We start from the raw sequence: 15,853 nt of genomic DNA on the forward strand, positions 1-15,853 counted from the left end.
AGTCATACATATGAAAAATAGCAGTAACTTGTAAACACTCTGAATAACTTTACTAAGTGCTTGTTTAGTTGGTGGACAAAATTTTACTCCCAAGCAATTATCCAGCCCTATCTACACTTACTTGCTGGTTTTTGTTGACTTACTATTAAGAATACAGAAATGTTGAAAGCTACTGAATAGTGTTAAGTTTGACTACTCAGATTCAAATACCAGCATAGCCATGTAAGAGGTATACTGCCCCCAAATCTCTTACCACAAGGAAGGGCTTTATTATGCATAATGTTCATTTTTAAAAAAACCTTCTGAATCCAGAAAGAAAGCCAAAAATGGTAGGGTTTGTTTATCAGCACTGTCATCTATATTGTACAGTTTGTGTGAGACTAACAAAGGAACACACATGTTAATTCTTTCCTTTTTTTAGAGGGCCAGTGAGTTTCCCTTTATTTTAGACATTCTGGAATATGTCCAGCTCATTCTTATGCATGTTTGTTTAAAAATGAGTCCCACTAAATTCAATGGAGCTTAGTCCCAAGTAAATGTACATAGGGTTGCAGCCTAAATCTGGTTCTAAGCTGAAAGAAAAAAATACATAATATCTTGTACTTTGTTTAAAGGGGAAAAGACAGTGTTTTCTTATTTCTTATACTGTTCATGGTACAATACAAGCTAAATAAGATTTAACTAGAGATGGGCACGAACCGGGAAAATGGCGGTTCGTGGCAGTTCATGGTTCATCATGTTGTACGAACCATGAACTTACACAAAATAGCGCAGTTCGCGAATCGGTTAGTTTGGTTCGTGCGGTTCATCACTTCCAGAGGCTGTAGAATGGCCCTCTTGGTAGTCAAAGATGCCAAACTCACTGAGAGTCTTCAGAAAGCTCTCCTCCAGCCACCCTCCAAGTTTGGCGAACATTGGATTTTGGATGTCCGAGTTATAGACCCCTCCCCAAAGCTGGGTGCCCCCAGGAAAGTTCCATTAGATATAATGAGGGCCACAAATGCCAATTGACTTGCATTGGCTCCATTGAAATACATTGCAGCACCCAAAAGTTGCAATGAAAACATGGGATGGAGTTAGATAATCTTCCTCTGAGAATGGAATGACGGCCCCCCAGAGTGTAATGATGGTCTTTGGAAGCAGAAAAACTGCTCTGGAGCTGGAATGGGGACAGAAGTACTCTTTGAGGGGGTCAGTCAAGGATATGTTCTTGGGGAAACAGGAATATTCTTTTAAAGGACAAGAGGACAGGGACAATCTATAAGAGGAGGTTAATCTTGGGGAGAAGGAGAACTTGGGGGAACAGAAATCTTCCCAGTGGGGTGGGCAAGGGATGGGGAGCCTGGAAGCCAGAAAGGAAAAGCCTTTTAATGTGGAAACAGACCCTGGGTAGAAGTTGCCACAACAACCAGAATCCATCTCCCCAGTGTGGTGGCTGAGAGGGAAGCCTTCCACCAGCGGAATCCATCTCCGCAACACATGGGAAGGAGGTTAAAATTCCCCTTGTCCAGGGATGCATTTGCACCTGGCAAGGACAGGGGGTGGTCCAGAACCCTGACCCACCCAGACACCTTCCCATCTGGCACAGGTGCTCTAAATAATGATACTGTTAATAAGTACAATATATAAAAGTATTCTGTGAATCCTCACAGGAACCCACTAGGCTTGGCCCCTGAGGCTGGCAGTGCCACAGAGACTGGGGTGCTCAAAATAATAATAAAAGACTCCTCAGATGAGTAACCCACTAGGCTGTGGGGAACAGAAGCAGGTGCTTCAGAGCCCTGAAGCACTAGAGTACAAGCTTCAAATACCTCTCTCTGTGACTGAAAATCCAACAGCAGTTCCTCCCTGTCTAACTGCCTGCTGGAAACTGAAACCATTTGCCTGAGAGCTGGGGGGTTATATATCAGGGGTGACCAAACTGTGGCTCTTCTAGACATATTGTGCGGCTCCTGGAGGTCTCTGAGTATCGCCGTGGCCATACATTTTAGTTTAGTTTATTTCTCTCCCTCGCTTTCTTTCTATGTCTTTCCCTCCCTTTTCCTTTTTTCCTTCCTTCCTCCTTTCTTTCCATGTCTTTCATATTTTCAATTAAAATGTTGGGGTTACCAGGTCTGACTCAGAAGATATCTGGGGACTTTGCGGGCCTAGCAAGGATGTGACATCACTTTTGTGATGTCACGTCCAAGTCAAAGGTCAGGTGATGGCTCTTCCCAACTCTGCCCCTTCCAATGATATCACTTCCAGCATACTGCACCAAAACCTTACCCTTTCCTGTGATGTCACTTTCAGGACACTCCCCCAAATCCACCTCATCTGAAGTCACTTCAATGCATCATGTCTTGCGGCTCTCAAACATCTGACGTTTATTCTATGTGGCTCTTACATTAAGCAAGTTTGGCTACCCCTATTATATATCCTTCTGTGGAATGGGAGCTTTCTTGCTTTCTTGTTGGCAGCCAGAGCTGCCTATCAAGTTTTGGAGGGCTGACATTGGTGTTGCCAGGGCTGCAGAAGGTCTGCAGAAGCCTATCCCCCCCCCCACCGGTTGCTAGGGAATAGATTGATCAGTGCCAGGCTGTCTGCAGTGATGAACCAAACTAACTGCCTAAAAAAATCATAGCAGTTGGTTGTGGTCCATCAGAAATGTGCTCCAACAAACCGCTTGTTTGCAAAACAAAAAAACCTGGCCACGTTTGTGACAAACTTTGGTTCACATTTCGGTTCATGCCCATCTCTAGAGTTAACACATCTTCTCAAAGTAACTGTCTAAGAATAACTAAACTCCAGATTTAGAGTTGAATTGCACTGATAATTTCTGCATGTTTGTGGGGAGTGGATTTTTACTAATTTCCCACCTCATGCTATTCCTGAGGTTCTTCTGTCCCCAGGAGCAGCATTTAAGGGGTATTTTGGGCTGCAGCAGGATTGAGGGGAAAGTGGAGAAGTCATGTTCCACTGATGAAAATCAATGAAGATTCTTGGTGGAATCCAAGCCTCAAAATGTTTAAATAAGTCTAGCACTTAAAAGAATCCTTAAACTTGTTTTCCTTTGTGATTTCAGAGTAATGAACCTCATGAAACGATGCCAATTACTGCCTTTGGACAAAAACAGCGGCCTTCTAGATTCTTTATGACACCTCCTCGGTTACATTATACACCTTCCCTTCAGTCACCAATTACTGTAAGTGACATAACTTTTATGTTTGCATTATTTATAGTCTGCCTTTCTCACTGAGATTATTTAGTCAGTTTTCAGAATTTTAAATGACTGAAGAAAATGAAAATATCTGTTTGATAAATTTTTTAAATATAATTAACTCAAAGTTAAAAATTATCAAATCTTTTTTTAAAAAATGTTAAACTCACTTTCTTTCTTGTATAGGACAGTGATCCTTTACTAGGACAGTCTTCTTGGAAAAACAAAATTTCAGGCTCAGATAGTGAGACATTAGGTGGTTTTCCAGTAGAATTCCTCATACAAGTGGTGAGTGTGAACTGCTTTTTTTTCAGTTTTATCTGTATTGGTTTTGAATTTCATCGGTAGATAAATCCAGTTTCAAACATCAAAATGGTCTTTTGTACTCATTTAAATATTTTGTTCTGAAACGGTCTCCATTTTGCAACATTGACATTGCTCATTTTAGGGACACATTCTATCAGAAAGCTTAAAAACAAACGTGAAATGGAAATATGCAGCACTTCGTATCTGTTTCCTCCTACTGATGCCCAGTCATCTTTACCAAATCAGGATTTTCCCACTAACAATGCAATCCTGGAAGGAAGCCCTGCTAAATAGTGGGACTTACGTCTGAGTATCTATGCATAGGATTGCACTGTCAGTCCTCTTCTTTTAAAATAATAATGAGAACACTTCATTTTAAATATATGTTGAATTTTTCTAGCACAAGAATAACATATTTGAAGTGCAAGCTTCTGAAATCCTGTTGGTATACAGAAGTTAACTCTGTGATTAAACAGCTAGATCGTACAATTTGTTTCACCCCAAGATTGCTGTAGCAGTAAAACACACTCTCATGATGTACTTAGCTCAGTTTGCTTTTCTATTTTTCACTCAATTTTGAACAAAAGTTGAATTATGAATCTTTAAAATGTGATCTTAGTTTATTAACTCCCGACAATATTACTGCTTGCCCACCTCATCACTCTGCCTAACATTTCCCTACTATTGTCCATTCGCTGTGCTCCAGACCGAGCAGGCATGCCTTCTCTCCATAATGCAGCCAGGTCTCCCTCATGAAACACTAGAGGGAACAATATAGTATCTCCTTTCCTTGAAAATCTTGGGGCTTTGCATGACAGAGGCTAGAAACTGTGTATGTAATACCGTGAATGTTTGTGTCATTGGAGCATATGTGTCCCATACTGGATAAAAAGGCAGACAACACTGGGATTTAATGTCACTGGCAACAGAAAATAGAAAGCAGCTTTTGTGTAAATATTATTATTGAAGTGCATTCTCCTCCAGTTTTTGAACAACTGCCACAACTACATGGGAGGAGTAAGGTGTGAGCTAGGGTGTTTCTACTGATTTTATGCTTGCTGTGAACTTTGATTGCCAGTTATAATATCTGGGATCTAGAGATCTGCTTAGGCACACAAAAGGGACTTACACTAGCCTGCACTCATACAAAGGTTGTGCGCTAGCCCAGTGGAATTTTTTTAAACTTTTTTTTACAGATTCCTATGCCAGGTCACAATGACAGTGCATCTGAAGAGCCAAGATAACCCTACGTGTCCATTTTCTCAGCTTTTTGTAGGAAATTGTATACTAGTATTTGGTTTGAAAGCACTGACTGAAAAAAACAGAATCTGTTACAGTCTGTGTGCAACTGCTTATTAACTAAAATATTAGCCTGGTAGTTTTCCATTTCTATAACACATTGAAAACCCATTAAAATGGATATATAAATCAAATATTATTATTGTTATTAAAATGGTTATGTTCTCATTTTTTCCTACAGACCAGATTATCAAAAATTCTTATGATTAAGAAGGAACACATCAAGCAGCTCAGGGAAATGAACACAGAAGCAGAAAAACTGGCAAGTACATACACATGCTTCCATTCCTCCTACAGGTTATAGAGTTTAGTCAATTATAAAGGTGTATACATCTTATAGTGCAGAAAAAGATTAATTTACAGCATATAAAAAGGTATTCCCCTGAAAGTTCATCTTCTAATGTGAAGTTTTACAGAAGTACTTCATGAGGCAGGAAGTTGACCGATGATTTACAATTACTTTGGTCCAAATCAATACCATCAGACTTTTTTCAACAAAAATATGCAGCATGTTACCGGAAGTGGTCTCCTTGCAATAAATAATTTGTGGGGGGAATTAGCAAGCAAGGAGAATGGCTATACAAGAGGGGTAACAAGCAGGAAATCTCTACCAATTTCTACCAGGTCCCTTTCCCAAAGTAGCAAACGAAGCCGATTCGTGAAGTCAAACAATAACTTTTATTGAACACAAGAACTTCAAGCACATAAACACAAATTACTGGGGAAAATAATTACACGCACACACAGAGTCTAGGAAATGTAGCCAGAAATTGGGAATAGAGAGAGGGAGTAAATATATCTACCTATCCTGGAGAAGGGGTCCAGTCCATGGAGGAAGAGAGTAGCTTTGAACGCCAGCATCCTCGGCCAAGAGAGCAAAAGGCTTAGGGAAGTGACCCTAAGGGAGAAGCCAGAAAGCTTGCACGATTTGAATGAGGCCTTTATAGGTTAAATGTGCCCTGAGGTGGGAGAACCCACCTAGCAGTCAGAACAAAGACTATAACGGTCAGTTCCTGGGTTTAACAAAAGATATGATTGCCTTGAGTGGTAGCTGCCGGGGAGTGTGAATACAAATGTAAAACTAGTTCTAGAGCTGCACAAAAAGGATAGTTTGCTGAAGAAGTCCACCGGAGCTAAGTTAATGAATTTAGGTGGGGAATGCACTGTTCCAGGAATGACTGTATATACTTACAAATGTCATTTGATTAGCTCGTCAATCATGGGCAGGAGATCTCATCATGGAAGGAGGGAAAGGAGTGTGCTAAGTGGGGATGATTCTGTGAGACCTTTGTTGCACTGTACTCCTTGTGGGCTGGGATGGATAGTAAAGCCAATCGCTTCTCAATCACTCCGCATTCCAATGCGGCATTCCATGCATGCCGTATTCTGCCGGGCGGGATGTAGCAACTGTTAGAGGCTCTCTGGTGGCAATACAGTAGCCATTTTTAAACTCCAGAGGCCTGTACACTGTTAATATCACAAACAGCCATATAAAAACTGCTGTTAAGATGGCGGAGGCTGGGCTGACTGCTTACAATTCCCCCCCACCCCTCAAAAGTTGTGCTGCTTCGTCAGGCAGCTTTTGGGAGCTCCCGGCAGGAGCCAGGCTCAAGGCTCAGGTCTGTATCAAGGAGAGAGGGAGCAGAAGTGAGGATTAGGAGCGGAGCTATCAACTGTCATTATGAGCACAAAAGGACAATTTGGAAAGCCACATTATACAACAATCCTTTGGTAGCCAAATAAAAATGAGTTCCAATTAAAAAGGAAAGAGATGGAAAATGCTGAGAACGTGTTCTTCCTCTGCAGACTGGAATCAGAGAGCAACAGAGCAGGGGTCTAAACTGAAAGCAAAACATTCTAACTCTAAGTAAATGAAAACAATTCTAACTTAAGGCAGTAACTGGAATTAAATCAAATGCAGTATAACAAGAACTGAAACAATTTCAAAGTAAAGCAACAAAGCAATCAATGGCAAAACAGTCAATGAATGCACACACAGTAAATGGAGACAGGGACAGACCATCTGCAACTTTGTACACATTGGGGAGTTTGGAGAGCTTTTACATGCCTCCCCCCCAACCAGTAACTGAAAATAACTCAATAACTTGAGTAATAAGCCGTTCAAAGGCTCAGTGACCTGAGCAGCAAAATCTTTGGGGCCAGCCAGCTCCAGTGGCAGGCACTAGTCGCAGCGGCTCACCCCCCCTCCCACTCGGTTCCAAAAGCATGGAAGGGGGTAGCTGGTCAAGGCAAGCAAACTGAGAGTTCAAATGTCTTGAAGTAATCCAAGGCACTGAGGCTGTAAAGCAGGCACTTTCCTGATCAGGGCTCAGGCAAAGAGTTCATACAGCGAGATGGCTAAAAGCTCTGGTTGGCAGCAGTGGTTTGGTAGAGACATCTGGGCTTGGAAAAGGCTACTGGGCTTGAACACAGGCACTGGGACTTTGGAAAAGCAACATGCTTGGATGACAACATGGCTGGACCAGCAGCAGGCTTGGAAGGACCCTCCTCGGAGAGGCATTGGCTTTGACAGGAGCGGGCACACAGTTCTGCAGGGCTGGTGTTGGCTACATAAGGTCGGCGCACTGTGGCCAAGCATCTGGGGGCAGGTAGCATCACGAGTGGCAGGCTGCTGCTTCTCATCTTGGGGCACAGCATGTGGGGCTGTGGCTTCTGGCTTGCCTGTTTTAGAGCACAAACTGAAAGTTTTAAAAAATAGGAAGAAAAGGAAAAGAAAGAGGGAGCAGTGGCAGGCTATATTGCTCAGGGTCTAACTGAGCGTGTTGGCATCTCACTCGCTGTGTGAGAGAAATCAAAAGAATACTAACAGCATTTGGAAAAGGAAAACATAGCAAACCATAGTAAGACAAAAGGGAAGGGAGAAGAGAAAACTTCCTGCTGCTATGCAGGTCAGCATCAAGGCAAATTGCTCAGGAGTAAAAGGACACTGGCTGTCAGGTGTTCTCTTTTTTTTTTTTTGAAAAATTTTTATTGGGTTAGAATCCATTATCTCCACATTTACATTCAATTTTCCCCAATTTTTTCATCTCTAACCCCCTCCCTTTCCCCCCCCCTTTTTGTTGACTTCCAACAGCTTTCCAACCCTTTGTCCCCTTTCCCTTACTTTTATTAGCTTCCTCTATCTAAAACAAATATATATTCTCCATTATTCTAAGCAGTACATCCTTAACTATTTTTAACATTATATGCCCAAACTGTAAGCCTTTGTTTCCATCTTAGATAAACAATTTATCCCAATTTTTCAATTTCAGGTATTTCTATATATCATAAACCATATAGATCATACATTCGTTTATATCAAACAATTTGACTTATTCTCTATATATATTACTCATTCTATCTTTTTATAATAGTTCTATATATCTCTCCTCACGTAGTCAATCAATTTGACCCATCTATATCTTCAGACATTCAGTTTGGTACAAAACTTGTCAGAAAAAAAAAGAAAATATTGTTAGTTAATCGCTCCTTATATTTAGTCCTTATAATTAATTATTTTCTCTATGTTCTGTTTGTTAACCTATATATATCTATATATATGTCAATCTATTAATCTGACTGCTTATTAATTCACATTTATCTCTTCTCCCCCTGGTAAAGTCTCCCCCCTCTACTTCAATACTTCAGTAGTTCTCAAACTGCCACAGTTTTCCTCCCACCTCCCATTTCTTCTCCAGGTATTGTTTCAGCTTCTCCCAGTCTGTGTTGAACTGCCCTGAGTCCAGATCTCTCAATTTTCTTGTCATCTTGTCCATTTCAGCCATATACAGCAATTTGTAAGTCCAATCTTCAATAGTTGGCACTTCTTGTACTTTCCATTTTTGCGCATACAAAAGTCTAGCTGCTGCTGTCATATAAAATATCAACGTCCTGTGTTGGGCTGGAATTCCCTCCATTCCCAAGTTCAGTAGCAGGAGTTCTGGGTTCTTATTAATTTGAAATTGTAAAATTTCACTCATTTCTCTTATTATTTCCCCCCAGTACTGCCTGGCTACCTCACACGACCACCACATATGATAGAGGGAGCCCTCATGCTTCTTACATTTCCAGCATTTATTAGAAGTATTCGAATTCCCTAGCGCAATCTTCTTTGGTGTCATGTACCAACGATAGATCATTTTATAAATGTTCTCTTTGATATTAATACATGTCGTTGTCTTCATTGTAGTTTTCCACAAGTATTCCCATGCCTCCATTGTTATTTCTTTATTAAAGTTTATAGCCCATTTCACCATTTGTGTTTTAACTATCTCATCCTCGGTATACCACTTCAACAGTACTTGGTATACCTTGGATATTCTTTTCTTATCTTCTTTAAGAAGGGTCTGCTCTAGTTCCGAATTCTCTATTCGTATACCTCCCTTTACAGAGTCCGAATTATATAAGTCTCTGATCTGTCTATACTGGAACCAATCGTAGTTAGGTGATAGTTCCTCTTGTGTCTTTATTCTAAGTTTGGATGCTTCAGTTTTAGTTATTTCTTTATACGTTAAACATTGTTGTTCATTATCAACAGCTCTCGGGTCTATCACCTCATATGGAACCACCCACAAAGGGGTTCCTTCTTGTAGATAAATTCTGTACTTCTTCCAGATTATGTATAGACTTCTCCGAACAAAGTGATGCAGGAACATCGAGTTGACCTTTACTTTGTCATGCCATAGATATGCGTGCCATCCAAATATTTTTTTATATCCCTCTAGGGCTAATAGTTTCTTGTTCTTTAATGTCATCCATTCTTTCAACCAAACTAGGCAGATTGCATCATGATAAAGTCTCAGATTGGGCAGTTGCATTCCGCCTCTTTCCTTTGCATCTTGTAAAACTTTCACTTTCACTCGAGGCTTCTTGCCTGCCCAAACAAAATCTGATATTTTCCTCTGCCATTTTTCAAATTGTTTGGAGTCTCTGATGATTGGTATTGTCTGTAGCAAAAACATTACTCTTGGTAACACATTCATCTTAACTGCTGCAATCCTGCCCAACCATGACAAATTCAATCTATTCCATTTAATCAAGTCTCTCTCTATCTGAGTCCATAGTTTTTCATAATTGTTTTTGAATAGATCTATGTTCGTTGCAGTTAATTCGACTCCCAAATATTTCACTTTACTTGTTACTTCACAATCCGTTGTTTCCATTAACAATTGTTGTTTCTGCTTAGTCATATTTTTGCATAATATCTTTGACTTCTTTTTGTTAATGAAGAAACCTGCCAAGTCTCCAAACTCCTTGATCTTATCTATCACTCTTGGCATGTTCTCCAATGGGTCCTCTACAATTAACATTATGTCATCCGCAAATGCTCTGACCTTGTATGAATAGTCCTTTATTTTTATTCCACGAATTTCATCATCTTGACGTATTTGTATCATCAGAATCTCCAATACTAAAATGAACAACAATGGAGATAACGGGCAACCTTGTCTTGTTCCTTTACTTATCGTCAATTTCTTGGTCAATTCATCATTCACCACAATTGCTGCAGTCTGGTCTCTATAAATTTCCTTAATTGCTCTGATGAATCTTTCTCCCAATTGTAGCTTTTCCATAGTGGCAAACATAAAGTCCCAGTTTAAATTGTCAAACGCTTTTTCAGCGTCAACAAAGAAGAAACCAACCTCTTTGTCACAACGCTTGTCATAATATTCAATAGCATTGATCACTGTCCTTAAGTTGTCTCTTATTTGTCTGTCTGGCAAAAAGCCTGCTTGTTCCTCCTCTATGACTTCCGAGAGCCACCCCTTCAATCTCTCCGCCAATATCTTCGCAAAAATTTTGTAGTCATTGTTGAGTAGCGATATAGGTCTATAATTTTTCACATTAGTCAGGTCTTGGCCCTCTTTTGGGATCAATGATATATTCGCTTCACTCCAAGTTTCTGGAATCCTTTGATCCCTTAAAACCCCATTCATCACCTCTTTTAGGAATGGTGCCAGTTCATTAGCCATTGTCTTATAGAATTTAGCCGTAAGTCCATCTGGCCCTGGCGCCTTTCCTAGATTTGCAGATTGTATTGCCTTACTTATTTCCTCGTCAGTTACTTCACTATTCAACTTATTTCTCCAAGCTTCCGAGATTTCTGGAAGTTTGGTTTTCTCCAAATATGACGCTATTGATTCTTTGTTTACTTCTTTTTTATTATACAGCTTAGCGTAAAATTTATAAAAGGCTCTACTAATGGTAGCCTGCTCCAAATACGTTTTGTTATCTTCGCAAATTTTATTTATTATCTTCTTTTCCCTTTTCTTCTTCAATTGCCATGCCAGGTACTTCCCAGGTTTATTAGCACCCTCAAACGCTTTTTGATTCAGTCTTTTGAGATTCCACTCCAATTCTTTATTGCTCATTGCTGTTAGCTGTTCTTGAAGTATTTTAATTTCCTGGTATACCTTCTTTTTCCCTGGTCTCTTTTTTAGCTGTATTTCTTTGGCTTTTATTTTCTCCTCAATCTCTTGTCTTTTCTCCTCTTTCTTCTTTCTTGCTCTACCATTTAAGTCCATTAGTATGCCCCTTACAACCGCCTTGTAAGCATCCCAAACTTTATTGGTTGGTACTTCTTTATTCACGTTGTATTGTATAAAAAACTTTGTCTCTCTTCTCAGTATTTCCATATTCTCTCTTTCCTGTAACAAGTCCTCATTTATTCTCCATGCTTTCCTTTTTCTCTTTTTTCCAAATTTCCACATAATTGGGTTGTGATCTGAGCCTACCATAGGCATTATTTCTACCTCCTTAGTCCATAATGCTAAGTCTTTTGAGGCCCAGATCATATCAATTCTTGATAATGTAGAATGCCTTGCAGAATAAAAGGTAAACTGTCTGCTTTTAGGATATTCTCTCCTCCATACATCTTCAAGAGTCTCTTGTTGAATCAACTCAAAAAAAAGCTTTGGTAATAGTCCTCTTTTCTTTTGTGCCGTTGTAGTCTTTTTGTCTAGTTCCAAGTCTGTCACTCCATTGAAGTCTCCAGCAAGAATTATCTGGTCGTATGCAAGATCGTCTAAATGCTTCCTTAAATCCTCAAAGAAGCTTTCTTTTGCACCGTTAGGTGCATAAAGTCCGACTACCAACACTCTCTTTAAATTCCAAATACATTCCACTGCTACAAATCTAGCTTCCACATCTCTCATAACAAATTTTGGCTGTAGCTCCTCTTTTATGTACAACACCACTCCTCTTTTTTTCTTGTTGGAGGCCGCTACATATTCTTTGCCCAATTTTCCAGATTTTAAATATTTTACATCCTGCTTTCTGATATGGGTCTCTTGCAAACAAACAATGTCACATTTTTGTTTTAGTAGCCAGTGAAAAGTATTTTTCCTCTTATTCGGTGAGTTTAGTCCATTTACATTCCAAGATAATACTTTACACTCCATACTCATGATCTTGTTGGTAAGTCTTTTTCATTGTCCTTAATAAATCGCTCCATCTCTCGCTCAGATCTGATGCGTTTTTTGGCCCCTCCAAACTCAAAGGACACTCCTTCCGGTAACTCCCATCTGTACCTGATTTTCATGTCCTTCAAAATCTGAATTAGCACTTTATATTTTTTCCGGTCCAGTAACACTGATCTGGGCAGTTCCTTCATTATAATAATCGTCTTGCCATCAATCTCCAATGGATCTTGAAACTGTTTTGTCACAATCCTCTCTTTCATATTTCGTGTTGTAAACTGCACAATCACATCTCTTGGTAGTTTCCTCTGGGTTGCTATTCTCGAATTCACACGGTATGCCACATCTAGGATAGCCACAACTTCCTCCTCCTCCTTCCCCAGGTACTCAGCCAACACCTCAGTCATCTGTTCTTGCGCTGACTTTCCTTCCACTTCTGGCAAGCCACGAAAACGTAGCTGCTTCTCCATATGTTTAGTTTCTGCAACTGACATTCTCCCCTTCACCAATCTCATCTCTGTTTGTTGCGTGTCTGCTAAATTCTCCATCGTGTCTTCTACTGTTTTAACTCTCTGCTGCGTTCCTTGTAATTCATTTCGTATTGTTTCCATACCTTTTTTCACTTCTGACAGCTCCGATTTTACTGTCTGTGTAACCTCTTTAACCTCTTTTATCAGCTCCAATTTCGTGTCCTTAAGTTCTTTAATCATATCTAAAAGTTTTTTGTCCAGGTTTTTATCCAGGTTTCCTATTGCCGATTGCCACTCTTTTTTTGACATCGTGGGGCTTGCTTTAGCTCGCTCCCACGAATCCGCTCTCTTCCTTAACTCCGTGGCGTAAAATTTAACGTTTTTCTATTTTAAATGTCCCGGTCTTCTTATAGAAATTAAGTTTTAAAGAGTCCAAAATGTCGGGCGTCTTTTCTCTATGGTTTCTCTATGATTTTGTAATCCAAGATGGCCTACTTCCTCTTCCGCTGAAGCCGCGACCCTTCCCCTTTCAAAAATGGCGATTCCCTACTTCCTGCCCTCCAGCAAGGGCCGCTTCTCTCCAGCCACTCTATTGTTATTACGCACTTCCTGTCTCCCGTCTTCCCACAGCAGATCTCGCGATGGTGTCTTTTTCTCACAGCTCCAAAGCCACAGGTATTCAAAACAATAGTCCCATTTCTTTAATAACTTCTTTAAACTTAGTCTCTTTTTAAATTCGATTCCTGCCGAGTCTTCCCCTCCTTTTCACTAGTCTGTTGCAGTTTAAAAATCTACTTTTTTTCCTCTCTGTTTTTATCAATCTGTCCCGTCTCAGAAGATAATGATCTTTACCTTCTCTTCACTTTTCTTGGGTTGTAATCGCTGTTTCGATTTTAAGTTCTCCTCTCAGCTTCTTCCCCCAATCGATGCTTGGGTATGTAGGTCTTATGCCAGCCGAATTGGCCCCAAAACTGCCGCAGAGATTATAGCCGACCCGTCGCAAGGTGGGACCTCAAGGATCGGGGGGAGACTCGTTGTGTAAAGCCCCCCCTCGTCCGAGATCTAGCTCACCCTAGGGTCTTGAGCGTTCTTTGCCTGCTCCCCGCCTGAGAGCAGTCGGCCGCGGGCTATTTTCACCCCGCCGGCCGGTTAAAACGGCAGTCCGGTCAGCTCCGCAAGTGGAGCTGCGTTAGACCTCCATGGATCCCAAACAGGAAGTCCGGCTGTCAGGTGTTCTCAAGCATTCATTCTCTATATCTTTGTCACAAACTGTTCTCAAGCATACCTCTAACCATCTTTGCACATACCAAAACCTTCATAAGCATACTTTCCCATGGCTAGCTCCATTTCAGTGGGGCTAAGCACATGCGCCTACTTTTACATATACTTCCTATGGGACCAACTGTAATATACAACATTCCTTCATAGTTCCTTCTGCCTGACTCATTATTCTTTACACACACTGTCTAGTTCCTACTTAACATCCAATATTAACATTTCACACAACAATCCATTCCATTTATTATACATAAAACAAAAAAAAATTGTCATATTATACATATAACAAATATATGCCAGTACTGAGTTGGCTTAAACAAAAAAAAGTGGGAGTGGGTGTAGCTGCTAGCTGTTCAAATGCACCACCCTTCCTGCAAGGTTGGCTATTAGTAAGTGGGGGCTGAGCCAGGGGAGAAAAAAGGGTACAAGTTCTATGTTTCCCTCCCCTTTGGGAAGCAACACTAAGCAAAGGGGAGCAAGTAGAAAGAAAAAGAAGGGAAAAAAACAGACAATCATTTTAATTCAACCTAAGGGAGAGGAGTTTTGCCTTCTAGCATACACTTAGACACACATCTCTGCACATATATTTCTATAGGAGTTTGCTCAGGCTAGGAAGAGGCTATTCTCTCCCCCCTCCCTTGTTTCAGAGACTGAGGCAAATGACAAAACTCAGAGGGCTACAAATGTTTCTGCTAAGTTGATGGTTGGCTGGGCAGGAGCGGGGCTTAAGCAAAGCTGCCAGACTGTAATGGAAGCCACCTGAGGCAGCTGAGCAGCCACGGGAGGAGGTTCGGCAGGGAGGTCTTGGCGAGTTGGGACCTCTCGAGCCTGCTCCTGCCCCTTCCATTCTTTTAATTGGGAACAATGAAAATATTTCTTCCAGGTTCACACACACACACACACACAAAATGAAACGAAAAGGGACGGGGACTGTGGGGGATTCGAACTCAAGTCTCCTTTAAGGTGGCTTTTCCACTCCTGGGTCCATTCCATTCCAAATGCTAAAGTAGGCCAAGAGGAGAGGAAGCATTTCTGCCAGAGTAAGCTGAGCATCTCCAGGTTTCCCAAGAAAGAGGGTACCTGGAAGTTTTCAAGTGGGGGTGTTTGGTTTGTAATGCTGCCACAGGTGGGCAAAAACATGGTGGGCTGGATGGAGGTCAAAGGACGCATCCAGGGATCCACTAGGGTTGAGGCAAGTGCATGAATAATGGCTTTTAAACTCTGCACGTGCTCAGAGGCTAATGTGAACTCTGGTTTCTTGGGTGCGGGAGCTGATTCAATCACTGATCATTCTTCTAAAGCTTTTAATCTAGCCTCAGTGGTTTTATGAAAGTCTTATTAGATTTTGCATCAGGGTTTTTAAGGTGGCAGTTTCAATTTTCTGTGTCTTCAGCTGAATTTGCATGTTTTTAAGTTCAAGCTGGGGTTGTTCTCTCTCCATTGTGCAAGCAGTTAATTTCTGTTTAAGTTCCTGATTCTCCTTATTAAGAGTTTATACCTTTATTTTCTGATCCCTATTTATGTTTAGGAGTTCCTGGACTTTATTTTGCAACTCTGCCATGTTTTCCATAGGGGTTTCTGGCAACTTTGGTGCTGGGTTCTGGGTGCGAAATACGATCTTTCCCATTTCTCCTTTTCAGTTTGGGCAAATTTAGCTCCCTGGGCTATGGAGAATAAGGTCGCTAGCAATGGCTGTGACAAATAGGGGCAGAGAGGGTTAACGCAGCCACTGGGCTTTAAAGTGGGGCAGTGAATTTTGACTCTCTTAAGGAAGTCTTGAGAAGGACAGAAGTGAGCCATGTCTCTTAAGTTCTGCTCATAAAAATCTCTCAGGGTCCTGGTTAAAAGACTCTGTTCTACTTCTGCCGAGTTCCTGGCTCCCC

At 40.9% G+C, this 15,853-nt stretch overlaps 1 protein-coding gene across 1 annotated transcript in view; it reads left to right on the top strand.

The window, feature by feature from the left end:
* Window positions 1-15,853, top strand: part of LIN9 (lin-9 DREAM MuvB core complex component) — a 47,723-nt gene that overhangs the window by 20,222 nt on the left and 11,648 nt on the right. Inside the window, exons 9-11 of the mRNA XM_054979166.1 lie at window positions 3,065-3,184; window positions 3,386-3,487; window positions 4,986-5,066. Coding sequence (XP_054835141.1) covers window positions 3,065-3,184; window positions 3,386-3,487; window positions 4,986-5,066 — 303 coding nt within the window. The remainder of the gene's footprint in view (window positions 1-3,064; window positions 3,185-3,385; window positions 3,488-4,985; window positions 5,067-15,853) is intronic.

This window comes from Eublepharis macularius, chromosome 1 (genome assembly GCF_028583425.1).
Source record: "Eublepharis macularius isolate TG4126 chromosome 1, MPM_Emac_v1.0, whole genome shotgun sequence".
Taxonomy (NCBI): Eukaryota; Metazoa; Chordata; class Lepidosauria; order Squamata; family Eublepharidae; genus Eublepharis; species Eublepharis macularius.